At 31.5% G+C, this 27,117-nt stretch overlaps 1 protein-coding gene across 5 annotated transcripts in view; it reads left to right on the top strand.

Annotated features, from left to right (window-relative positions):
- Positions 1 to 1,044: 1,044 nt before the first annotated feature.
- LOC149735288 (dedicator of cytokinesis protein 1-like) overlaps positions 1,045 to 27,117 on the top strand; it is a 31,529-nt gene continuing 5,456 nt past the window's right edge. For 3 of the 5 annotated variants that reach the window (XM_089878181.1, XM_089878178.1, XM_089878179.1), the window contains exons 1-43: positions 1,046 to 1,213; positions 1,768 to 1,869; positions 5,751 to 5,794; positions 6,034 to 6,089; positions 6,455 to 6,551; positions 7,081 to 7,323; positions 7,600 to 7,715; positions 8,221 to 8,316; positions 8,510 to 8,591; positions 9,123 to 9,186; positions 9,872 to 10,019; positions 10,406 to 10,485; positions 10,949 to 11,112; positions 11,667 to 11,753; positions 12,088 to 12,186; positions 12,606 to 12,782; positions 13,120 to 13,330; positions 13,466 to 13,563; positions 13,681 to 13,770; positions 14,005 to 14,105; positions 14,781 to 14,915; positions 15,204 to 15,309; positions 15,666 to 15,736; positions 17,157 to 17,263; positions 17,486 to 17,613; positions 18,222 to 18,317; positions 18,523 to 18,621; positions 18,975 to 19,069; positions 19,304 to 19,382; positions 19,604 to 19,704; positions 19,954 to 20,012; positions 20,388 to 20,536; positions 20,871 to 20,956; positions 21,263 to 21,419; positions 21,636 to 21,767; positions 21,907 to 22,110; positions 22,339 to 22,443; positions 22,769 to 22,910; positions 23,101 to 23,182; positions 23,469 to 23,553; positions 23,844 to 23,930; positions 24,240 to 24,416; positions 24,626 to 24,709. In XM_089878181.1, coding sequence (XP_089734307.1) covers positions 1,165 to 1,213; positions 1,768 to 1,869; positions 5,751 to 5,794; positions 6,034 to 6,089; positions 6,455 to 6,551; positions 7,081 to 7,323; positions 7,600 to 7,715; positions 8,221 to 8,316; positions 8,510 to 8,591; positions 9,123 to 9,186; positions 9,872 to 10,019; positions 10,406 to 10,485; positions 10,949 to 11,112; positions 11,667 to 11,753; positions 12,088 to 12,186; positions 12,606 to 12,782; positions 13,120 to 13,330; positions 13,466 to 13,563; positions 13,681 to 13,770; positions 14,005 to 14,105; positions 14,781 to 14,915; positions 15,204 to 15,309; positions 15,666 to 15,736; positions 17,157 to 17,263; positions 17,486 to 17,613; positions 18,222 to 18,317; positions 18,523 to 18,621; positions 18,975 to 19,069; positions 19,304 to 19,382; positions 19,604 to 19,704; positions 19,954 to 20,012; positions 20,388 to 20,536; positions 20,871 to 20,956; positions 21,263 to 21,419; positions 21,636 to 21,767; positions 21,907 to 22,110; positions 22,339 to 22,443; positions 22,769 to 22,910; positions 23,101 to 23,182; positions 23,469 to 23,553; positions 23,844 to 23,930; positions 24,240 to 24,416; positions 24,626 to 24,709 — 4,770 coding nt within the window. In that variant the 5' untranslated portion in view covers positions 1,046 to 1,164. Of the gene's footprint in view, positions 1,214 to 1,767; positions 1,870 to 5,750; positions 5,795 to 6,033; positions 6,090 to 6,454; positions 6,552 to 7,080; positions 7,324 to 7,599; positions 7,716 to 8,220; positions 8,317 to 8,509; positions 8,592 to 9,122; positions 9,187 to 9,871; positions 10,020 to 10,405; positions 10,486 to 10,948; positions 11,113 to 11,666; positions 11,754 to 12,087; positions 12,187 to 12,605; positions 12,783 to 13,119; positions 13,331 to 13,465; positions 13,564 to 13,680; positions 13,771 to 14,004; positions 14,106 to 14,780; positions 14,916 to 15,203; positions 15,310 to 15,665; positions 15,737 to 17,156; positions 17,264 to 17,485; positions 17,614 to 18,221; positions 18,318 to 18,522; positions 18,622 to 18,974; positions 19,070 to 19,303; positions 19,383 to 19,603; positions 19,705 to 19,953; positions 20,013 to 20,387; positions 20,537 to 20,870; positions 20,957 to 21,262; positions 21,420 to 21,635; positions 21,768 to 21,906; positions 22,111 to 22,338; positions 22,444 to 22,768; positions 22,911 to 23,100; positions 23,183 to 23,468; positions 23,554 to 23,843; positions 23,931 to 24,239; positions 24,417 to 24,625; positions 24,710 to 26,419; positions 26,587 to 27,117 lie in introns of those variants that run through there. The other 2 variants (XM_089878182.1, XM_089878180.1) reach the window with 2 other exon arrangements.

Genomic DNA, 27,117 nt, shown 5'->3' on the forward strand with positions numbered 1-27,117 from the left:
CTCCGGTTGTTAGTTTCCGCTCATCTCAGTTCTCATTCTTAATATCTTAAGTCTTTTAATTTTGTCCAAAATTAATTAATAATTTGTGAATTTTAGAACAAAAACGTTTCGATTAACCGCAAAACTAGCATACAATAAATGTTAAGCATAATTAGAGTAACCAACCATTGTAATGTATGTAAATGAATGAATGTAACGATTACTTTCCTGTTTAATCAAAAGCGGAAAGGTTAATCTTAAACCCTAATTCATTATTTGCACCCTGAGAAATATTTCTAACTAAGCATAGTGTTATAAACCATAGTGTCTCAAAATATCGATCCCAAACCATCACAGTTGCATTGCATGACTTTAACTGCTAGCTACCGATCACGCTTCCGCAGAAGCATCGAAAGACCGCCTATATATAGTATCTGTCAACTTTGGGTGTGTGGGTTACTCAATCTACACAACGATTAACACAACAGCAGCAAACGATAATGTTAACAATTGTAAATTTACAACTAAACACATGTTCCAGGAGTTTTACGATGCTTATTTAAAGTTTACGCATATTCATTATTATTCATGTTATTATAGACCGTGACCAGACTCTGTAAAAAAAATAATCATCCATAAAGTAACATATATGGTAACTCGTAAGCCGGCACGAGGTGTTACACCCGTATGATAACGACTGTCGTTTTCCGGCCACGCGAGGATAAAGTAAGTAACATTCATTTTCATTCATTCATTTATTCATTCATTCAAAAAATGTTTTTTTTTACGGACTCCGACCGTGACCATTTATTGGAGCTGTGCTCTCCTGTTTAGATGTTATTTTATGCATCAGAACAACAGTGGAAATTACGGAAATCAGTTAAAAATAATAATATTGTAAATTTTCGATAAAGTAAATCAATGTATAAACTATTGAATTGTACTTTAACTTAATAATTTAGACGTGTATCTTAATTTTGAATAGTTAATAATCACATATTTAACATTACTGCAAACTCCGATTTACATTCCGATTTAAAAAGTGGAATTCCGTAGAATTTACGCACAGTTAAAACGTAATTCCAAAGAGTCTTGCAATTTTTTCACAACATCTTTATTTTAGTATTAACATTTAATTTGCACAGTTGGTGTTAAAATGTTTGGATATTAATGTAAGTCTTAGAAATGCCAGGTTCAGGCTGGATTCTTCCGGTCAAAGCAAAGTACGGTGTTGGTAAGCTGTTATACTTAATTGGTACCTAAATATGTTTTCGATCCAAAGTGCGATTTGGCGTTTGTTATTTAAACTAGTAATTTTTTCCTGCAATTGAATATAAATAGTAGAAGCAATTGCAAAAATGAAATCATAACATTTGCTTCCCAGTACACTTACACCATACTAGTTATTATTAACTCATGATCTACATTAACACCATTAATTTACAACTAGAATACTTTGTCATATTTTTAGTTTATTAATGCCATTGCGTTACAATAAGTCCATAAGTTGTTCAATTTGTGTCAATCAATGTTTAGCTTACCGACCTTAAAAGAGCGTTGTTAATTGTCCAAAACATGAGCAGGAAGTATATGGGATATTGGATAACATAAAAGTTAACTGTTATCTTGCCACGCCAATCATGCATTGAGAATTATTTTTTCTGCTGGAATTCATCATTATATTCAGACTGCTAGCTTCCATTTAATTTTTATAGAAGTTGTAATAACATTTTGTTTTATTAAATGAGTCAAAATGACAGTGTAGCTATCCCGTTTTTTATTTTTCAGTTGTGTACAGTTATTACACCAAATCTGAAAACCACCTCAATCTATCTGTGGGAGATGTAGTTCACATAATCGAAGAATATGAAGGTAACATAAAAACATTAGGTTCGTTTATGATAACAAATTGTTGAATTTGCCGGGTTATGTTTTGTTCCATGACACAAGATTTGTAATATTGTAACTTCTTATATGCAGTTTTTCTTATTTGTGTCAGAGTAATATGCATTTTCTGGAAATATACATTCTAGGAATGTGCCAAGGCGAACCCGAACCCGAATAGATTCGCCGAATAACAGCACAGTTTTGATATTCGCGCGAACCTGAATATTGCGCAAGATTCGTGTGCGAATATTTATTACGCACGTCATAAAATATATCAGTTTAAATTGATGCTCAACTCAACGACACAACATGTTGCTTTCGTGATTGCACCACAGCACGAGGAATTCCCCGCCGAATAATGCCTTCTATGACGTAACACGTGTGTGACGTAAGCAAGTATGTGGTATATATGCGCAGAAGACGATGCAAGGTTATTGTTTTAACGGTGGAAAAAATGGAATGTGAGAAAGAAACCGGGAGTCTACTTTGTTTTAACTACGCTTTAAAGATGCTTTAATAATCTCCCTTTGATTGTGCGTTTTAATTATTGCAACACGTTGAGTAGAGCCCGACCAATATTCAAACCCACACCGATATTTTGTAAATTACAGTTGCCGATTACCGAGATTTTAATGCACCTAAATAACTTGACTAAATAAAACCTAAAAATCTGATATAGCGGATAAAAATCAAACTACCTGCTTAATTATTATTAATTAGTTATTAGTGAACTTGTAATTAATTAATCGGTTAATTTGTAATTGTTTTCAAATAAATTTTACCTCCCCTCCATCATGGCCTACTAAAGATACGGCCCTATAAGTCGGTTTTGACTGGTCCGAGCTAACAGGCCTATTGTTTAAAATAATGCCCATTATTAACACATAGCCTCGCATTGTTTTGCGATTGTTACGTAATTCAAAATTGCATTTTTTTGCTTTGTCTGTCCGTACTGTAGTATGATATTATACATGAAGATAACGATACGAAGATTTAAAGATTAGGAAGAAGTACAAGAAATCGTGATACAACTCTATTCTGGTATTGTTTGAAGATAGTAAGAATGGTAAATAAATGTGCCGCTTATGGTTGCAAATCTGGCTATGCCTCAAATCCCGAAAAGCTGTCTGCGTTTGCGTTTCCATTCGACAAACCCGAGTTATTAAGGCAATGGATTAGATTTGTAAATGACCCCAATTTTTACCCAACAAATAACAATGTGATGTGCATCAAACATTTTGAACCGCAGTTTTTGATCCTTGGGAAATATAAAAATTGAATTGGCGACTGAATCCAGTCCCCACAATACCGTCCGAGATTGCCCTTGCTGAGAAAGCATCTTGCTTACCAACGGTTGAAACAACCAGAAAGCCCCCTCTTCATCGAACGTATGCTGAAGATGAAATGGATACCTTCATTAGTCGTGACCAAATTGCTCACTTTGATCAGTTAACTGCAGGTACTTGTCCACCAGGGTATACTTTTCGAAAAACCGGGGATCATGTGTTGTACTACAAGCTTGATTTTGAAATTTATTTTCCTCGAGTACTTGGTGCGATAAAAGTAGACAAAGATTTGCACGTAAAGCTACAATACTGTTGCAATCCGGTACCATTGCCGCCTTGGTTTACAGCAAGGGGTAAAAAACTTGTTAGCTTTACCCAATTAGATAATTTTCCGGCATACCTTGGGAGTTTTCAGTCAGAGAAACCATCGTTATTACAGGAAATGGAAAAGCGACAACATTACAAAGCACAAGGTCGCCCACCATATTCTACAGCCATGGTCAGATTTAGTCTTGCGCTTCGCTACACATCTGCCCAGGCATACAAACTTTTGCTGGAAAAATTCCCTTTGCCTTCATTTTCGTTGCTTAGTAAAATTAAACAAGGAAATCTTGACATCCATAAGGCTGCGCTTCTGCTAAAAAATGCTGGAGAAATATCTGAAGACGTGGTGCTTTTGGTAGATGAAATGTATCTGCAAAAATCTGCCCAATTTCAAAGTGGTGAATACTTTGGTGCTGACGAAGATGGAAATTTGTATAAAGGCATTGTTGTATTTATGATTCAAGGCTTAAAATCAAGTACTCCTTTAGTTATACGTTCTTGTCCGGAGACTAAAATCGGTGGAGAGTGGTTATCTAATAATTTATCACAATGTATCGCTGAAGTGGCTAATGTTGGATTTAGAGTAAGAGGTATTGTTGCAGATAATCATTCTTCAAATGTTGCTGCTTATAACTTTCTGTTAAAACAGTTTCCATCCAAAAACCAGTACTCGATTAATCATCCTGATAATGCAACTGATACATATCTGTTTTTCGATAACGTTCATTTGGTAAAAAATGTCCGAAACAACTTATTAAACGCTAAAAAGTTTGTCTTTCCATCAATTTCATTCCAGATCGGAAAAACAAATATCAAGTATCTGCATCCGAAAAAATTTTAACATGTCGATCTTTGTTGAAAGCGGATATAAGTTTTTGGGACGAAGATTTTCTCGTAAAAAAATACCCATTAATTACTACACAATTTGTTTCTAAACTTGAAGAGATGGAGGAGGATGTTAACGTAGTGCAGTTGTGTAAAGACAGTTTAGAAGTAACTCACGTGATTGCAGGATATGTTGCTAAAAAGTTAATCAAAAGATCTAAATGTGACGAATGCAAGCATGCCCTCCCTGGCAAAGAGTGTGATTCGCCATATTTTAATATTTTACATCGTGGCGGTCTGACCATTGCCTCAGCTGAGCTGTCTCAATTTGTTTGCAAAGGTTTTGCCACACTTCATCTGATTGATGGCGTTATTATGAAATTTGTTACTGCCAATTTTACTGTGAAGGATGCTGCTGAATACGCTCTTAAAAAGTATTTAACGAATTTTAATCTTGTGTGCAGAGAACATCAAGAATGGGCTGTTAAATTTGCTGTTAAAATAATAATTAACATATTTTATAACAAAAAACAAATTCTTGACAACAACTCTGTGCGTAAAAATGTTTTAACGGAATTTAAAAAGCGCCAAAGAACAAAGTAAATTTTCTGTGTTTTTACCGTTTTCGATTTTGTAAATAACTGCGTTCGTCTTATAATTTTCTTGATTTTATATGTTCTGATGTTTACATATTATACGTTGATTGCTTTCATTATTGTTTTACATTAATAAACTAATTAAAAAGTTCACATTTTGAATTACGTAACAATCGCAAAACAATGCAAGGCTATGTGTTAATAATGGGCATTATTTTAAACAATAGGCCTGTTAGCTCGGACCAGTCAAAACCGACTTATAGGGCCGTATCTTTAGTAGGCCATGCCTCCATTAAACAAACATTATATTTATCAGCTAATGCAGTTTATTTGTGTATCACGTTGACGTTCAAAAAGACGCGTAAGTGACCTAAAGTAACCTCGACGTTACACGCGCAAACATGACATGCGGTGGACGCGTGATCGGACGCTTTGACCTAGTTTATTACGAACGAGTTGAATTAGGTATACGAATAAGTTTACGTTTATGAACAAGTTAGCGCTCTGCATTAAGTGAACAAAAGTGCCAACTCTTAGTAGCTCAACAACATACATGACGCCAAGAGACCGTGAAGTTGCTGACGTCACACTTTGTTGCTGGCGTCACACGCGAATCTATTCGGATTCGTGCGAATAGCGTTTCTGTTTATTCGGGTTCGTACGAACCCGAATCTTTTGTAAATTGGCACATCCCTAATACATTCATCAATATCCATGTAAAATAATAACTTTCCAGCCTACCATGTTGTGTTAAGTGTAGTCAAAATGTTTAAGCCTGCTACATATCATACAATATTTTTAATTAAATATTCTTGTCACACAAAACCTGTAACTTGTACTAATTTGATTTAAGGAACATGGTATAGAGGTTTTGTTATTGGAAACAAAAGTAAAAAGGTAAGATTTAAGTCATGTAACCGTTTTAACGTTTAATTGTTTTCAAATGCAGGTACAGCTTTAGATGCATTGTATTTAATTTACAGACTTCTAACTTTTATTATATATTGGATTTGTTTAAGGTTTGAGTTTAGAATTGAATTTAAAGAAGTAATATTAAAGCTAACATTTAGCTTTGTTTTGTTTTTTTGTTTTGATAAGCCTATAATATCTTCCCAATTAAAATTTATTTTAATCAGGGAGTGTTTCCTTCCAACTATGTTCATCTTAAGGAAGCAGTGGTTGAGAGAAGGGGGTAAGGTGTTGGTTAACTCTGTTTTATTATTATAAAATAATGCAGAATCATGTAGACCTATCTCATTTCTTAAAATGGGTGCCGCAATTTAACAACGATTTGTTACACAATTTTTACATGTGTTGTAGCTGTCCTCAACTGCAACGATTTTTGTCATCGCCCAAAATATTAAGAAATAAATTAGTGGCAGTGAGTAGCAGCAATTGGACTGGGCTAAACTAGTTCACAAAATTTGGTAAATATATAAAATGTTAATCAAAGACTTTATGAACCCCCAGTTACAAACTCACTTCTGGGTCGTGATCCAAGGGGTCAATAAAGTGTGCAGCATGAATCATTTTTTCACTTTGCATAAAACAATCCAGGCGAACTGAAAACATCATTCCAACTGAACTTCCTATTGTACAAGAAGTTACCAATGTACTAAGGGAGTGGGGAACCATATGGAAGAATATGTACAAGGTATATATTACTTTATATAGTTAAACATACCCTATTATAGAGATGTATCATGTATGCTGCAACTAAACTGTAGTTTGATAATTTCCTAACATGGCGCAGATAATCTAGAAATGCACTTGCAAGTGTATGTTTGCAAAGCAGATAACACCACACATGTTCACACATGCTTAGTATTTTTGTTATTTTCTTCCAAATTGATACCGCTTTTTATTACTAATAAACAGCCAACTGTTACTGTTTATTAACTTTGTCGTAGTGATTAAAAGAGTTAATAATTTACAAAATATAAACTGTTTGTTATACCAATACATAAAGTTTTAACTACATAGTCTAGTACACATATATTAATAACATTAGCATTTTATGGATGCTTATAAACTGTTGCTATCATGCATCATTTACATCTAAGGCAATCATTTTCTGTATACTGACATTTTAATGTTTTATTCTGGTCATCTTTACCAGGGTAAATACATCTTGCTACATTACATGGATAGCATGTATAATGTAACAAATCCCTCTTCTACAGGCACAAGACAACCTCGATGTTTTCAAGCACGTTCGAACAATGATGAGGGAGATAATTGAAAAGAGGAAGAGAGTTTTATCCGGAACTCTTCCCGCTGATGAGATGACAAAGATCTGTCATCAACTTGCTGATCTTGTGGATGTTGGAAATCGTCTTCTTAAACTTGATCTTAGTGTCCGTAATGAAAAGACGTATCAACTTGCTGACATTCGGGATTTGAGTTCACTTGAAGTGTTCAGAATGGTGAGTATGTGAATTCATTCCTTAAATCCACCATTGTCGCGGTTTGTTTGTACTTGGGCAAGACACAAGGATGTATGGTTCCATGCTGTACATCATGGTAACTTTTGATTTGTGTAATAACTCTTGTGTGAGCTCACCATGTTACAATTATTAAGTGACCATCATTATTCTTAGGTTTTATTACTCATAATATTTTGGTTTTATGTTATGAATATTAACGTTTTTGTTCTATTGCAAAAACAAAAGTTGTTAACCTTATTGTTACTTTACCATCAGCATGAAGTTGCTTCTACAAAAGTTGATAAAAAGATTCAGGAGAAAAAGATAGATAGACACGATAAAACAAAAGTGATGGAGACCATACAAGAAGCAAGGAAATCTCATGTTTACAGGTTGGTCTTCCATTAAAATATGTCAGGTCAATACCAAAAATATGTATATATTGTTATGTTTTTTTTTATATCTCTATAATATATTTATATGTTTATTTTATATATATAATACTTACAAAAAGAATTGAGTTATTGTTATTGGTGTTGCTTTAGTTCATCAAAAAGCATTAAGATTGTGTGATGCATTTTATGCTTATTATTGGTAACTAGTGAGGGTACTGATCTGATTTATTTCCCCAAATGTTTACCTTATACTGCATATAATATTTAATATACTCATTTTTATTGGTGCAGTTATTGTTGGACAAACATAATGTAATTAGCCCCAGTATTGATATCTTTATGTTATGTCTTTAATATTATTGTATGAATGTTGCTTTTTTATATCGCATTTGGAAACTTTACAAGTTATGTCGCAACTTTTAAAATGTTTTCATTGGTATGATTGGCTATACCTTTTTATTTGTTTATGACATCATTATTTGATGATATCATCATCCACCAGCTTGTATGTTGCTGTAAAAAACTTTGTTTGTCGGATTGGTGAAGAAGCTGACGTCTTCATGTCTTTATATGATGGAGGGGAGAATGTTTTCATCAGGTACTTGCTGCTTATACTTAAATAACTCATGTCTGTTTTATTAACCTGCAATTTTTAAAATGTAAAGTTGTGTTTATTTTGAAGTTTAATTCATCCAGAATGTTTCAAGAGCATAATAGATGTTCCAACTGCAGTGAGAACAGCTTTGAAACTGAGTTCTAGCATTACTAATTGAATATGTTTCACTTTTTAGCGAGAACTACTATGTGAGATGGGGTAGTCAAGGTTTACCAAAGAACATTGATATGTTAAATAATTTGAAAGCAATATTTACAGTAAGTTCTCAATTTTTTAAAAATATTTTCGTTGTTTGAATACTGTTAAAAGTACCATTTGTTCATAAATGAGGTCATTCACATAAACAATAAGGTCAGGGTCATGTATTGTTACATTTGTTAGGTTATACAATGAACGATCTTTGTCTTTTTTCTCTGTTTGTGAGTATGGTTAACATGAGCCATTCATGTATTTTCCTGGATTACAAAATGAAAGTGAAGGTTTTGTGTATGTATTCGTTTTTACAAATGATGGAAAAACAAGATCCACTATAGCAGTATTATATAAACAGTTGAACTTGAACACCTTTGATCCAGAAAAATTGACTGACTTTCCACCATTTATATTCTGGGATCAAACCAACATTTTTATCTTCCATTTTTTAGTTCACCTTACTGCTTTTATTTTTGCGTATTATTATTGTTACTCTGAGAAAGTTGCCTATAACATTCAAGTTGTAATAAATTGTGCTTCTATATGCATCAAATCAAGTATTTTATTTGCTTTTTGTTCATTAAATATTTTTACAGGACCTTGGAAGTAAGGATCTTCTTCGAGAAAAAATATTCCTTGTGTGTAAGATTATAAGGATAGGTGAGTAATGCGTCAGGAAATAAAGTTGATAATTGTAATCCTCCATTGTTACATGTATGGTTTGCAAGTCTAGTATGGGAAGCTTGTGTGTTGCAGATATCTCTTTAAGGTTATCTTTTATTATTATTTCTTTCCACCTATAGTAAGTCTATTCATTGGTTTGTAAGTGCAGCACTTTCACTTACTTTGTTTAGGTTTACTTGGTAAATATTTGTATTCTATGCTTGGAAGCTTTTGTGAGAAATAATGGTCATGTGTAAATTAACTGAACAGCTAAAAATACCAAGGTCATACATGGATAATAAGGAGTTTAAATTAAATTAGGAATTTGTACAATAATACAGCGGCCATATAAACAATTGGTATACTTTATTTGTGTCTAGTATAGTAGAGAAAAGTTGTATCTATAATCATTTTATAACTGGACAGCGAGTAAACTTTGTATGAATCATCAATCACTATATGTGTGTAATGTATGTTCCTGTTATAACTTGATGGTTAACACGGGGTGTACCAACTAATACACTATGTTTATATTGTGTTAATTAAGCCACCCCTGCAATAACTTGACAGCAAGCATAAGGTATATGGAACCTAATGTGCGTTTGGTGTGTAAGAATACATTTCTGTTGTAACTGACAGTCAGCATGAGGTATATGAATAAACATTCTATGTTATCACTCAGGGCGAATGGAATTAAAGGAAGCCGATCACAAGAAGAGAGCATCAGGTCTACGACGAGCATTTGGGGTTGCTGTTATGGATATAACTTCCATTATGAAGGGAACACAGGACAGCGATGAAGACAAACAACTGTTCATTCCGTTCATGCAGTAAGTTTCGAGATTTTCTGTTAAAAATACTTTTGTTTGCTGGACTACAATAATTTAGTTTGTGTTTAGAGGTCAAAGTTTTAACGTATCTCTATCAACACAAACTGAAGAGGACATTGTTATGCTGCCGCTTATTTTTTTTACTTTCTGCATATTTTTCAGTGCATTGTAAAATTGGTAATGAGCATAAGTTCGTAGGATTCTTAATTAATGGCTATGAACCTTTTGTTATTTTTACAGTATAATAAATCGGATAATATTATAAAGTTATTTTTGTATATTTTGATATTTTAACCTATGCATATCATAACAGCCAGTTGCATGGACTCACACAGATTAGAATTTTTTATAATGTAAATTCAAGTAACACTTAAGTTTTATTCCAGAGTTTCGGGAGAAAATGAGAATTTGCAACAAGTTATAACAAGAGCAATAAGTAGTAGGGAGATCAACCACAAAGGGCAAGGTTAGTTATGTTTACCTACTATTTCTAATGCAAGAATCGCTTGTGTGTTTTTTATAACAATTAAAAAGAACCAAATGCTTCTGAATAAAACATACACAAATAATAGTAGGTTAAAAGATGTGAGTGCTACTTTTTATTGTATACCCTCAATCAACAAATATTGTTTAGTTTAATAATATTAGCTACCATAAACAAACAGACAGACTCGTGCCACTGTGCTTGCTTCATTTGAAATAACAATTCTATTTGTTAATGTATTACTCGTGCTCAAATTTATATAAACACGTTTTCCAAGAACTGATCTTCTGGCACAAAATAATAATGCAGATTTCCTTAAACCCAACTTAACAGTCTCGGCAGTGTCGGCACAAGACAGATAAAACTTTTAGTTTAAATAAAACGTATTTGTTTTTTGTGCCAGAAGATTAGTTCTTGAAAAATTGTCAGCGAAATATCTTTTAAGGTTTGTGGGTTTCACTGAAGATGTTGCACGGAGATTTGAAGACGATCCGACACGACTTCCAACATCTTGTTGATCGTTCCACTGCAGAAGTTCGGAAGATGGGATTTCCTGAGATTATAATGCCCGGTGATGTCAGGAATGATCTCTATGTTACTATTGTCCAGGTTAGGTGGTGTCATAATAATATTTGTGACACAAGTGATGCAATCACCATCTACATCGTAGTTTGTGTCTTTGTGTGCCAGGAAGCCAGTGTATTGAAATCAGGCGCAGACTATTGTAAAACTTTCACTAATTGACAATATTTTATAAAAATATATTGGCATGTGGTCCTTATATACCACATCGTGTGGACCGTGTGGTATATGATTTTATAAAATTCAAGGTTTTAAAATCGAGTGTGCTGCAAAAAAGCCTAAAGACCTAAGTGTTCTGTGAAGCTTAAGATTTAGACAACCCTGCATTAAATAATATGTATTGACATGTGAAATTATATTTAATATGTAATGTACAGCTGAGAAATAATGATAAAATAACGAATGAAACAGAAAAAATAAGTGTTTCTATTTATGCATAATGTATAATCACTGTATGAAGAATTGTAAATACCATGAATGTATACACATGTTTACACGCAGTTTATCGCAAATAACTTAAGTTTGGCTCAATATGTTGCTTAGACTAACCATTATTCTACTCATACATTAAATAACCACAGGGTGAATTTGAAAAAGGGATAAAAAGTTCGCAGAAGAATGTTGAAGTTACAATGTGTGTGTGTAATGATGAAGGACATGTTATCCCTGTAAGTGTTGGTTGCTTTTTTTTTGTAATTAGTTCATTCAATCATTATTATGATTCTATCTTTAATATAATATTGCCATACTAATTTTGCATTTATAAAAAAATAAAATGTAACAGGTTCTGCAGATATGGTTAAGTACGAAATATCTTTAATACATTGTCATTTTATAAAAAAAAATTCTAGTGTATATTCATAGACTTTTTATTTCATTCATAAAGAAACAACATAGAAAATCAATTTATTGATTAATTAATAATTTTGTTCATGTCTATAGTTCAAGTTATTATATAGACATAATTAGTATTATGATGTAAAATCCATACTTGTTTATCAGATGGTGGTTAGCATGGGTTCGGGTGAGAACTCTGAAAGTCAATATCGATCTCATATTTATTATCAGAATAAATCACCAAAATGGATGGAGACAGTGAAGGTAATGTTTCATTTATTCCTAGTAACAAACAATTCAAACTCAACATTACAATTAATACAAGGTATAAATTTCCATGGTTGCTCCAACCCAGTGGTCACTAATGGGTTGTCTAAATTGTCAGCCATAAACAGAAAAATGACCCTAAAATACTTGGTAACCTGTAAGCGAAAGATTTATGTTATACTGCCACACAGGGATTAATATTTTTAATTCATTTATTTCTACTTCAACATACAAGTAGGTGTTGCGTTAAGGGGAAAATATTGTCTAAAAGTATGTTATCTATAAATGGCATTGGAACTTATGTATTAGAGGCAATATCACAAACCTCTACCTGTTTTATATATTATATCATGGCAATCTCTTGCATTTGTGAAAGTAGCGCCATGGATTTTAATGTTTGTATATTTCATCGTCAGGTTGTAATCCCGATTGAGGATTTCTATAGCGCTCATCTGCGTTTCACATATCGTCATCGATCAACATTTGAGAACAAAGACAAAGCTGAGAAAGATTTTGGATTGTCGTACGTTCGTTTGATGAAGAGTGAAGGAACTACATTACAAGATGGGGTTCATAACCTGCTTGTGTATAAGGTGGGTTTAACGATTCCAATGGCTTTAGAGCGAGATGGATTTTAACCATTTTTTTATTTTTTGACTGATGTATCAACGGTAAACATCAGTTTGCACTTCATTGAAATCAAAATATTAATTAAATAATCATATCCAAATATTCTGGATTGTGATTTACAAATAGATTATTCAGTAATTTCATAATTTCATTATCATTATGAATGGTCAAGTTAAATAAAAGACATTTTAACACATTACTTTTTGTAAATTTAAAAAATTAATTTAGAAATTATTTTTATAAATAGTTTTGATTTTGTTATTTTATTTAACAAGTTATAAAAGTCCCCTACAATTCCAGGTTGAATCACGTAGATTGGAACCAAACGATGCAAAAAAATATCTTTCTCTTCCTCCTTCAAGATCAGACTTAGATAGTTATAAATCTAAACCTGGTGCATCACCTAGTGGTCAGAGCAGGTTGTTTAACTCTCGTGTGGAAGGATTCACGTTAAGTCGAGATACTTTCCAAATATCCACGCTTGTGTGTTCCACGAAACTAACACAGAATGGTGAGATGTTTTCCATTTGTGAAAGTAGCTGTATCAAGTGAACTGATTTGTTTTCATCGTTTATAATATTTTAGGTATAAATACTTTAAAGAGGAAGAAGTTTTCTATTTTTATTAATAAAGTTGTTTGTTGCAGTTGATTTGCTTGGTTTGTTGAAATGGCAATCACAGAAGAAGAATTTGAAAAAGAATTTGCAATCGTTGATGAAAGTTGATGGGGAGGAAGTTGTAAAGGTGGGATGGAGTTTGGATTATGACAAGTTTTTTCTGCATACTGACAATTTCTTATAATAAGTTATCGGTTTTACCAGTTTAATTAGTTGTTGATCTAAAACTTCTTTATTATTTCAGTTTCTTCAAGATACGTTGGATGCTTTGTTCAATATTATGATGGAACATCTTGATAATGGATCTTATGATGCATTAGTGTTTGATGCATTGGTGAATAATATATAGTTGTTGTTACATTATTTATATATGTTGGTAGATGTAGTTGAAACAACATTTTTTCTTTTAAATATCTGGCTATTAAAATGAAGATCTAATAATTAAAAATACAACAAACCTAAATTAAAGCCACACAGAAAAAGCATATTTGTATCATATCATTATTGAAAATAAAGAAAATGATATGTCATTTTATAATGCGTTGTGAAATATTACCCCTATTTACAGATCTACATCATTGCGCTCATAGCAGAGAAGAAGTTCTATCACTTCCATGCAGTGTTGGATAGTTATATACTTGAACATTTCAGTGCCACACTTGCTTATGAGTAAGTTTACAATCATTGTTGTTTTTTTATTCTATTTTATTAATGTGGATTCATAAATACATGGTGTCTAAAAACTGACAGTTTTTTAAAGCAATACCTTGATAACTACTATGTTAGGAATTAGTTTTTTTTAAAGCAAGTAAAAACTGTTTGGTTATTTTAGCCAGGATTGTCAAAAGTATGGTCATGTGAAAAAATGTCAAAAGTTTTTGGGACACCTGTACATTATTACAAAATGTAATAAAATTATTTTTGTTCCCGCCAATAATGGAATTCTATCTAAATTCCATCATGCTACAAAATTTGTGTATGCTGCCACAAATATTTTAGTAAATGTCACATATTAACACTTTAAACTTGGATAAGCTTGGAACTAAAACTTTCGCAAAGTTATTTTGGCAAGATTTTCAAACTACCAAATCTATTCAAACCCTCAGAGTCATTCTGACATATTTGTCCAAATTATCTTCCATATGTTTAATAATACAATTTATTTTTAAACGGCAACGAGATTTTACCTGTGTTGTCTGATCTAAAACAATGATTATTTCACACGACACATCACACATTGTCTGTTAAAATAATGCCTGCTTCTGTGGTTGGCACAGTTTTACAATTAACTGCCAACTTTTCAGGTGAAATTTCAAGCTTTTCAACATAATATTTGTTCCACAGAAAACTGACCAAGGTTCTTGTCATGTACCTTGATAAAGCACAACAGGAGAATTACAGAGAACCACTGATGAAGGCACTTAAGGCTTTGGAATATATATTCAAGTTCATTGTTAGATCAAGGATATTGTTTCAACAGTGAGTTGAACTGTGTTGATATATGCAGGGTACAAATAATAAGGCTTAACGTTGATATATAACTGAAAATTCAAAGCTGAAAGTTTAAAGCTTACAAAATGAAATAAACAATTCACAATCAAGATCCAATAAATACTAAGTTCACATCCTAGCCTATAGCTTCTGAACTGGGCCATAATTTGTTCTCAACCTTAAACTCTTTCTGTGGTAATCTTAAGTTCGCTTTATTAAATTGTTGTTTTATTATTTCTGGTTTTGAATTGTTGGAATAACAAAATATTTCACCAGGTTTGATGATAAAGATAAGAAACAATTTGAAAAAGGAATACGTAATGTGTTCGAAGCAATCAACAGATTGATGAAAATAACTGACAAACCAACTATTGCTCTTCAGGTAAATATCTTACTTTCAAAACTTGTGTATTTTTTGTTGAAAATTTATGAAAGCGTTGTAGATGAAATAAATCTATGCAAATTTTGACTCCGTATAATTGTAGTTTATGTTACAGTATGGAAACTGAGTGTTATAAGTAGAATAGCCATGTCTGTATAATACATGTTGTTTCAAAAAATAACAAAAATAAATTGGTTTCTTTTTTTAAATATACGAACATTAGATTATTTTTTTAAAACTTTAGATTCATTTCAATGGTTGGCATCAAATTAAAGTTTTAAAATATAGATGTATATATATGTCTTAGTGAATATTCATTACATAAGTTGTTTATTACATCATATTTGTTATACCAGGCAACAGCTATGAAGTATCTCACATCTGTTATCAAAGATATCATCACTGTGTTTGATCCTAAAGAACTCAGGTAAGCATGTTTCTGTCTGGAAGCATACCGAAGCTTTACAAAAGAATTATTTACATTCAGTGCTTAATAGTAAAACTGCAGAAGAATATTATATACGTGTTGGAATAGTTAGATATTTGCCTGGAAGTTGAAACCGCCTGTTTGTTATAGTATTTTAATTAAAAATTGTAAATATTTTGAATTTATGTAAATATTTTGTGATCTTGTACTAAGCATTAACCTCAAGAATATTCTTGGTAATGTTGAGCGTCCAAGTCTCTTCCTCAAATCATGAACCTGGTTTACTTTATCTTGCCTGAGGCTTTCATGGTGGTCTCGCTTCACTGCTCATGTGGAAACGTCTGCTATTGGTTGGATTAAGTTGCTCTGTCACGCGCGGCTGTTTAAACAGATTGTTTGTCATGTGTTGGTTTACTTTAGTGAGTGCTGTGCTCTACATGCTTGCTCACTCGGCTAATGTGCAGCTAGCTTCTATAGTTTAAGTGTACATGGATATGGGATAGATAGCAGAAATTTTATGCAGCTAAATTCAGTTAGTTTAGGTATTTGATTATATGGAACCAGTATATATTTGGGTATTAGTTAATCACATTATAGTGGTTTAACACTGAGGTTAAGGCATTTATATAGTTAATTATATATATTAACAATGTTGCACAGCTATTTTATTTTCATCACCCAGATAGACGACACTGAAGTAGTGTAGTTTAATGACATTAGTTGCAAATGGATAAAAAACGTAGTTTATCATTTGCTGGATACGACAAACCTGTTAGAAGGACTCCTTCCAAGAGGAAACTTCGCCCACTTACTAATTTCATAGAAATCTCATTAACGCCAAGTAAAAAGCAGCAAATAGAGTCGAAAAAAGCAAAAACTCCATCCAAGACACCTTCTAAACGGAAGAAGTTATCACTTGATGATGCTCTTGATGATGAAAATGAAGTTTCAACAAAGAAAAAACAAAAAAGTTTTACTGATTTGCTCAAAAAATTTGAAAGTTCATTAACGAATAGAAAGATCACACAAGAAGAAAGGTTGATGGAAATTACTAATTAAACCATTTTAATATTTGATTGCAGTTTTTACTAAACTCGTTTTAAGGGCTCACTTGAACCTGTGTAACAGCATACAGTTTGAGAAATTGTAATAAATGGCACTATAAAGAACATAACTGCCTTTAGCATTAGTCATTTAAAAAAAAGAAAAAAAGCGTTTTCAATAAAAGCAAAAGAAAGTTGTCATGATATGACATGGGTATCTGGTTAGTTTTAATTTACAACACAGTTTACATCTGTGATTGTGGTTCGGTTTAGCTTTACATTCAATTCTGTACAACATGTTGGCATTCAAAGTCTGTTTAATATTTTTTTCTATTAACTTTAAATTAGAATAGTAATTTAACATATTACTTTCCCAGTTTACTTTTGAAGACATTCGTATCCAATGTTCCAGCTGAGCGACTCACAAAGCAGAAAGTTCAATGCATGCTCGACATCGTGCATAGTGACATATTTAAAATGCAAGGTAAGGCTATCTCCTGCACGTATACAAGGAATAAATAAAATCATTTTCTCATTTGCAATTTATACTCTTGTGCCTAAGCTGTTGTTTAACAAAAATTTAACATTGATTTAAATTTCTGTAAAAAGTGATAAAAATAGCGAAACATCTAGATTTTAATAGACATTTGGTAATGAAATTTACCAAATAATGTTTTCTGCTTTATTTTCATTGATTATGTTACAGATTGCCGAATCATCCTCTTAAAAATGATGACTCATCATCTGAAACAACTTATGGAAAAGGAAGAAGAATTAGACACTTGTGGAAAGTTGCTTGCTGATATTTTAACTTTGTTACGATCCAATAATGTTGTAAGTTATTTTTAGCAACTTACTTAATAACAATATTTATGTAATATTGCGGTTTCATGTTAATTGAAAGCTGTTATGTCATAAACCCTAACTTCCCCAATCTTACTTTGTTGGCTTTGTATTAACGATTTTTAAAAATACCTTTTATACCAAATGTTCTGGTGGCTGATGTTTTTCATAATAATTTACAACACAAAAGTTGGAGATAAATATGATATGTCTAAAGTGAAGTTATGTTTAAACAGGGAAGACAAATACCTTGATCTATAAAATCATATGACTCGACAAGACTAATGAACTTCACGCATATTTTTAAAATGTTAAAATATTTGTTGTTTAAATATAAAGAACAGAATAACAGCAGTAGCATGTGTACAAATTTTACGAAACTGTTTCTGGACATTTTTTTCAAACTTTTTTAGTGAAATCAAAATTTCCTAAATTCCTATTAATGTTACTGAAGTGTATTTATACAAGTAAACATTATATATTTTAAATTGATAACTGAATACTTGGATTATTTTAGTTAATGAAATTAAATCTCTGGTAAACTTAGTTTGGGTGGTTCTTCAATTATATAAACGTTAATATTGATGTGTTTAACCCAGGGATCAACAAAAGGAGATATTCAAGAAGTGACTAACATGTTGTTACGAACGGTTATACGGGTCGTTATTAAACTTGATCGACACACGCAGCAAGCTGTGAGTTTATATTGTTTTTTTTTTATTTATTTCAGACATGTGTATAAAACCACCACATAGAGTGTGCTATTTAAAACAAGTATTGTAACAGCATGCGTTCATGAAACTCTATTCACCAAGCCTTGATATATAACATGTTGATGTACTGTTTACCCAAATACATATTTTATAATATTCTGTTTACACACTTTGTTTATATTATCAGGGAAATTTTGTTGCTTGTTTGATATCAATGTTGAGACAAATGGAGGAATATCATTACGATGCTTATCTCTCTTCATTTCCAACTAAAACTGATCTAATGGTGAGAAGTCAGTAATGTGTGAAATATTTTGATAACATGCAAATCAAAAAGATAATAAGTAAAATAATTACAATAAAAGTAAAGCTTGGTCTACAAAATTTTGTTTGTTTATTGTATTTTCATTTCATAAAGCTACTAAAGTAAAAAAAATAAATAATAAGTTTTTCATTATAATAATTTTTTTCGTTTTTCAGAAAAAACTGTAAATTTATTATTAAATTATACATGTTATGCAATTTGTCAGCATTTTTTTTTGTGAAAAACTGTTTGATGTAGCTTTAAAAAACTAACATTTTTAAAATAAGAAAACAGCAATAATGAACAGAAAGTTGTAATTTCAATATTTTTCTCAGGATTTCTTGATGGAAATTTTCAGCATGTTCCAAGACTTGATAAGCAACAATGTTTATCGATTAGATTGGGTGACCATGCTCTCTTTACAAAACTCGTGAGTTGTTTGTTGTATAACGTTTAATAATGTTAGCTTGTTTTACATTGTTTACTGAAGAAACATGAAACAGTTATGATATAAGCTATTATCTTGGTTGTCTAAAAGCATGTGTATTCTTGGGCAAGACATTTAGGTGAAGTAAAGCAACACAATGGTTAATATGATCTTCATATTTTCTCCTAAATTCCAACCAATCTTTACTTTAATTATTAAAGTTAATTTTTATCACAGAACATTTATGAGAGCAATTAAGTTTTTTACCAAAACGTTGAACAAATGTTTTCTTGATGCTGAATCTTTCCAATTCCAGGTGATAACATATATTTAATATACCAAGTGCAGTAAAACTCGTATTGCCATTCTTTCTGTTTTATACAAACCTTAAAGAAGATTTATCTAGAAAAAGTTAAAAACAAATTATGTAACTTTTTAATCATTTTTTAAAATTTGAGTGGTTTTATTTTTGAATTTGAGTGGTTTTATATATAACTGAACTTTTTCTGTCCTAACAAATTCCTTATTACACCACAGTTATGGAACAACTTCTTCCACCTTGCTGTTGCATTCCTAACTCAAGAATCTCTTCAAATGGAAAACTTCACTCATAACAAACGACAAAGTTTAAAAAAGAAGTAAAAATCATCATATTTTATACAAAAATCCCATTTGGAAAGTTTTTGCAAGAGAAAATAATAATATATTATATGCAATAACAATTGTTCAAGTAAAGTCGTTTAGTTCAGGCAATTATTTGGTATTTTAACATTCAAGGCAGAAGCCTTTATTAAAGTAATTGATATATATCATGTGTTGCAAGAACTGTTTATATATTCAACATTAAAGAAATCTAATGAAGGTATCATTTTGCCATCAATATCCAGATATGGTGATCTTCGTTGTGAGATGGGATACGAGATTCGAGTCATGTGGTTCAACTTGGGTAATATACTTATACTTTTTCCTTAATTTTCTCTTTTTTAGACATTTTATTAATTTTTGGATTAGATTTAAATTCATTAGCAGTTTTTAGCAGCAATAAATTTAAACATTCTAGTTTTTTATCAGGTTTATCTTTTTATACTTGCTCAAGTATCACTAAAACATATTAAATCTCTTATATCAGTATCAACTATCAACTATATCTAGACTAGTTTTTTTATATTTAAGTTTACATGAATAAAGTTGATCTCATTTTTGCCGCACTATTTTCACTGTAAATTTTGTATTTTTGTCTAACCTTAAAGAGTTTAAGGTTCAAATCTTTTTAAATATAACAACATGTACATATTTGTAACTTGAGTTGATTACTTCCAAGGTCCACATAAGATCAAGTTTATCCCTGGAATGGTCGGACCCATGTTGGAAATGACTTTGATACCTGAACCTGACCTTAGGCGAGCCACCATCCCAATCTTCTTTGATATGATGCAATGTGAACTACATAGCACTGGCAACTTTAAATCAGTGAGTGGATATGGCATTTCAACTCTTAATCACCATGCATAGTATTTTTATATAATCTTGAATGACTCTTACTAGTTTGTGTTCTAACTTGTAATAGCACCTTTTCGTTGCATTTTTTTTGTGCGATTAGGAAATGTGTTTGTATTTGAGCAAGTAAGAAAAGGAAAGGAGTAAGCTTACTTAATGAATATTAAGATTATCAATATAGTTTATGAAAAATGATTAACTTTCAAATATAGGGAAATATAGATGGTAACTTCTGTTTATATCATCTACTTTCATCAGATCCTGTTATATTAGCTACATAATATTAATCATTGATCAATTATTTCAGTTTGAAAGTGAGATGATCACTAAACTTGATGTGTTGGTTGAAGGGGGGAACGGAGATCAAGAATATCGTGATATATTTCATGAAATGTAAGTTTTGTATGTGCTGGCTTACTGAGGTGTGTGGATGCACCTTATGTTTTGAAAACACCAAGCCTAAATATAAAGCATAAGGTATAAAAACCTTGGAGAGCTAATTTATAAAACTACGTTTTGCAAATTTTATTTGTAAGAATGCTTCAAAAGGATTTTAATGTATTCTTTTTTGCGTCAAATTCCTCAATATCGTAACTCAACAGTGAGCTGTAGTGTATAGATACACCTTTAATGTCTTGAATATATTCTACCCTTATTACTCACAAAACTTGAATTAATATTCCACCTGGTATACAACAGAATGTCTGAATGGTGTGGCAAACATCAATATCTTCGAACATCTGGCATCGATTTCGTGAATTTGATCAAGACCCTGTTGGGACGTTTGCTTGATTATCGAGATATTATCAGGGAAGAAAATCGAGATAATAGGATGAGTTGTACAGTTAATTTACTTGTGAGTTCATGTATTTGTTTACATAATATTGTTTATTATATTTAAGTGTAGAATGTACTCTAATCATGCCAGCAAGAAGTATTCGAGAAATACAAATTTTATGTAGATTATCTTCTTTTTAATATATCTGCTAAACAAATGATTTTATAAACTTACCAAGCTTCATTGTTTAGATTATGTGTGTTTTTTCAAAATTAATACTTATTATTTTTACAGAACTTTTACAAAGATATCAACCGCTTAGAGATGTATGCTCGATATTTATTCAAACTACATGATCTACATACTGAATGTGATAATTACACTGAAGCTGGGTTCACTTTGTTACAACATGCAAGGTTACTTTCTGTAAGTTATAATAACTTCCAAATGACAGAGACAGTACTTGATAACATTTTTCCAAATAAACCTAAATATTAGATAATTAAATGCAAAGCTTTGGTGATCTGACATAAATGTATAATGTTACTATCACTATATTGTGCAGTGGTCAGATGAAGTTCTTGAAACACCAAACCAGCGTTACAGGGATTGCAGCACACACAGGGAGTTAAAGGAAGCCATTTATTACAACACCATTGATTTGTTTAAACGCGGGAAGATGTGGGAAGAAGGAATCAAACTTTGTAAAGAACTTGCTGTTCAACATGAAGTTGAAACATTCCGATATCAACAACTATCAGAGATACTGGTGAGTGTTTACTATTTTAGTATATTGAATAAATGTTGCTTATATACCCTCCCATGGTGGGCAAACATGAGTTATGTACGCATCTTTGGGTAACATTGTTTTATGAATGGTTTACAATTAAGAGAAGCAGTTATGAACATGCAATTTATCCTTACTTTGTGGTAGCTATGGATGAAAAGTTGTTATCCACCGAATCAACTACAATAATATATTTGTGATTTATTCCAGACCACACAAGCTCAATTATATCGGAATATCACTGATACTTTACGACCAGAACCACAATATTTCTTTGTTGGTTTCTATGGACAAGAGTTCCCAGCATTTCAAAGGGTTAGTTGTTTTATTATATCAGTTGGAATTGTAATAAATGTTTCCTTTGAGTTTATTTATTATAAAAAAAATGTCTGCATCGTGTGACAAATAAAGGGGGCGATATTATACGCCTTATACATGCTGTTTAATTACCATGTTCGATGATATTAAATATGAAATATTTAGCACACAATGCCACCCTAACCATTATAACTGTGTCCTGACATTTGGAAACTGACAATTCAAGAACACTGCAAAGACTTTATCAGCTTTAATTTGTCGGCTTTGTTTGTTGTAAATTAACATGGAACATAAAAGTACAAGCACTTCATCATTTGTACAGAACCGAACATTCATATATCGGGGTAAGGAATATGAACCACTATGTGACTTCACCACACGAACATTGAACCATCTACCAAACGCACAGAAGATGAACACCACCTCACCACCTGATGATGTCATCAAAAACTCAAACAAGATGTGTATCCTTCATTTCTAAATATTACTTATTGTGTTTGTTGCACTTATGGTTCGTAACGATTTTCTAACTTCCTAATATTATGTTCATAATTTTACTACCTCTGCCTATAATGCTAAAAATGCCCCTTTCTCCCCTAATTCCCACGTAATTTACCCCTATTGCTTTTGTCTCCTTAACCCAACACCCAACAGATGTCCAGATATTTACAGTGGCTCCAATCATGGAAATTCCCAGTCATTTTAAAGGGAAAACTGTAGATGATCAAATTTTAAGGTAAACACTGCATTCCATACATGTCATAAAACAATTGTTTTTCCACATCATGATTATCAAATTTAATAATTTGTCTGAAACATTTATTGATTTTGTTGAAAAAGTAATTGAATGGCATCATTTTAAATATTATAAGGTAATCGCTGTTTTTTTACCAGAAATTTTGCATTTCTTAGATGTCCGATTCTTTAAGCATTATGTTTACCAAATTTAAGATCCTCAGCTTTTATGGATTCTAAAAATAATTCAAAACTTAAAAAACATGTCCTCCACTTTTATATTGTAGTTTCTACAAAGTAAACGAACTACAGAGGTTCCAATATTCCAAGCCATTCAGGAAAGGTCCCAAGGATAAAGACAACGAGTTCGCGGTTGGTTGATTATGTGTTTGTTCGTGCTTAACACTATTGACTTTTATAATATTTAATATGTTTACCAATATTTATTGATTTACTCTGACAAAAGTGTGTTAAATAGAAGGTCTTTGCTTTGTCCATAAAACAAATATGTGAGAAAAGTTGATTCTATGAGCTTTGTTTAATAGTTTTTAATTTTTTTGCTTCTGCAGTAAATTACAGATTTTATTAATTAAAAAAAAAAATGATTTTATTCAAATTCTAAGGTTTACTTTGCTTATAAATATATTTCTTGCCGTATACAGAGTATGTGGATTGAAAGATACACATACACAACGAGGTACAAACTACCTGGGATACTGAGGTGGTTTGAAATTGAAGACACATCGAAGGTATCTTTAGTTTATTGATGGATACCAATGTTAGTTTGTTGTTGTATACCATATAACATAGAAACATCATTAGTTATGGAATATAGACAAAATGGTATTCCAGCAATTTAAAGTGACAAAGATGGGATGTTAAAATAAGTTAAATAATCAGAAGAAGAAAGATATTTGGTTTGTAATCTGTGGGTTCTTAGTGATGAAAGTTTGGTGGATATCAGCTTTAAAACCCTGGCTTTAAATTCAGGGCTTTCAGTTAATGTCTTTGAAATAAAATGGAACCCTCGACATCATGTGAATTTATTTTCCACCCAGAGAGAAATCAGCCCGCTTGAAAATGCAATGGATGCGATGGAAACTGCCAATGAAGAAATTCGACAAATGATTTTAAAATATTACAAGAACCCCGAGTTCCCCATTAACCCACTCTCCATGAAGTTAAACGGGGTAGTTGACCCAAGGGTGATGGGGGGATTCACCAACTATGAGAAGGTGTGTTGTGAAACATCGGATTTCTATAATATGCTATTGTGTTGGTCTCTGTGTAAAGTATTGCTCACTAGCTCATTTTTCAATTTTTGTATTAGATTTTTTATACCTGTTAACCTGTATATTGAACCTAATTATTTTTTGTTGTTGTAGGAATATATTTTACAATTTTAGAGTCACTTTCATGAATTTTAATGTTCATTGGTTTTTAGGCATTTTTCACGGAAACTTACATGAAAGAAAACTCAGATGATTTAGAAAAAGTCTCAAGATTAAAAGACCTCATTGCGCTACAGGTTGGTTAGAATGTCTTTAACTGAAGTTTTATGTATTTTACCCTTTCTAAGAATTGGTGTAAAGTAATTAAATAATGTTCCCAACATTGTAAATTACCATAATAAGTGGGTGACTTCTAAATGCTAAGCTAATAGCAAAGAGCAGATTGCAATCTACCATAAGTTTTATTAGACAGCTCATTGTGAAGGTAACCCACATTTTAGCAGATTATAAAAGTTTACTTTTCTAAGTAAATTTTAAAAATCCATTATGAGCAGCCATTACTTTAGGAATACTTTATGACAGTTAACACAGTAAAAAATAGTGGCCCCAATGCATGGAATTTCCCATAAGAAAAAATGTCCTTTAATTGTGATCATTTCTAGTTTCTAAAGTACTGAAAAAATTCAAATTTTATTTAGGATTTAGTTTAATAAATGCTTCTTTTTTGTGAATGTATATATAAATATTGTAAAACATAGACTTATTATGTTATAGTTTTTCCATTGAACATAGCTACACACTATAATAACTCGACACTTTTTCTCCTATTAGTTCATTTTGAACAGTTTTTTTTTTATATTTATGTTTATTATGTCTTACTGGTGCCTACTGTAACATTTTTTTTGAAAAAAAGTTGGTTGTTTATATTGTAAACTAAATTTGAAAAAGTGCTGAGTCAGCATAATCATGTATGATGCTAAGTAAATTAAAATATAATAAAGTGGTTGGTTTAAAAAGTCCAAAAGAAATTTGAATTTTCTTCAGTAGGTTTGACTAAAATTGGTTAAAGTTTTCTTATGGTCGAATTATTTTTACTCTATCGTTTTTTTTTTAAACTTTGTAGGTACCCTGAGATTACATTTGATCATTTCTATACAAGTATACATAAAAAAATTTTTTTCGTTGGTATGCCCCTTTTAAACATTTTTAAAATGATGATCAAAGGGCTAAGTATAGTAGGCTATTTAATTAACTTAACCGTTTCTTTTTACTAAATTTTTTAAAAAAGGATTTGGTATAATGAATGCTTTTTTTGTGAATATATAAAAAAGTTATAAAGAGTTGTTATGTCTTTTACCAAAGACCAACTTTATGTAAAGAATATGATACAGCAGGTACCAGTGAGACCAATGAACATTTTAATATAAAAATAGTTGGAAATTAACCAATAGGAGGAAATGTCCAGAGTATGTGGCTATGTTCAATTGATAAGTTAAAACAATAATATTTTTTTGGGGAAATGCATGCCAGTTTGAGTACTTACCAACAAGTTTCAGACCTACAAAAACTAAAGTTAAAACCAGGGAAAAAGACAAAAAAAAATAGGGACCAAACTCTGGCACACCTAAATATGCAAAAATATGTTTACAAACACAACCAAAGGGTTAACAGTACAGCTTTCGTTATAACTACAAAGAACAGTCTTTGCCAAGAATGAAATGCCACTGCTCCAGTACAATGTAATGACAACTTAAATCTACACCTAGTAGTTGAACCAATGAGATGGTATTTATTTTGTTAAGTAACTTTACAATAAGGAAGGTCTTAAAATGAGTGAAGCTTGTTTTATGAGTAAATATTTATCCAACTAACATTATTCATTTACAAGGTAGTGGTAGTATGTATATGTGCGCATTGGAAACTAATTGAACATTCGAGTTAGTATTATTTTGTTGAGTAACTTTACAGTACGAAAGGTTTTAAAATGGATGAAGTTGATTTTATAGAAGATGATGTTGAGGAGAATGAGAAGATTCTTGTTGAAGAATTAAGGAAGTTGTGTGATGTTGGTGGAAAAGAACTTCATCCAAATAAATCAGCTCCAATATTTCATAAGCTTGCTAAGATTTATAAAAGAAAAAACAAAAATAAAAAGCTAAATTCTCTCCGCACTGCAGCTCTCTTAAATGCTGCTATTGTAAGAGATCCACAGAATAATCAAATTAAAACTGATTTGCAAAGTTTTTGTTCCAGTACTTTGAAGAAATCTGGGACGATAAAATTTGATTATAATTTACTTTTTCTTGCTTCTACTGTAAAAACCATCCTTACTGAATTTCGGAAAGATTTTGGTGAAGGTTTTAATCAACTTGAAATAATTCCATATAATGTAGAAGGTGATCTATTACTTGAATTGGAAAAGAAAAAGATTACAGATGTTCAAAATCTTCAGGATAAAATTACGAGAAGGTACACAGAGTTAATGAGATTCATATGTGATGAATGTATTTTGATCATGGGTAAACCACCTTGTAAATATGCTCTTGTTGGAATGGGTTCTTTGGTACGAGCAGAAATCACCCCGTATTCAGATTTCGAACACATCATTGTTCTTGAAAATGAAGTTTCTCAAAGGGAAGATCGGCTGATGATCATAAAGTACTTCAGATGGTTCACCACAATCTTCTGCATCATCTTAATCAAC

Source organism: Ciona robusta, chromosome 5 (genome assembly GCF_009617815.1).
Source record: "Ciona robusta chromosome 5, ASM961781v2".
Taxonomy (NCBI): domain Eukaryota; kingdom Metazoa; phylum Chordata; class Ascidiacea; order Phlebobranchia; family Cionidae; genus Ciona; species Ciona robusta.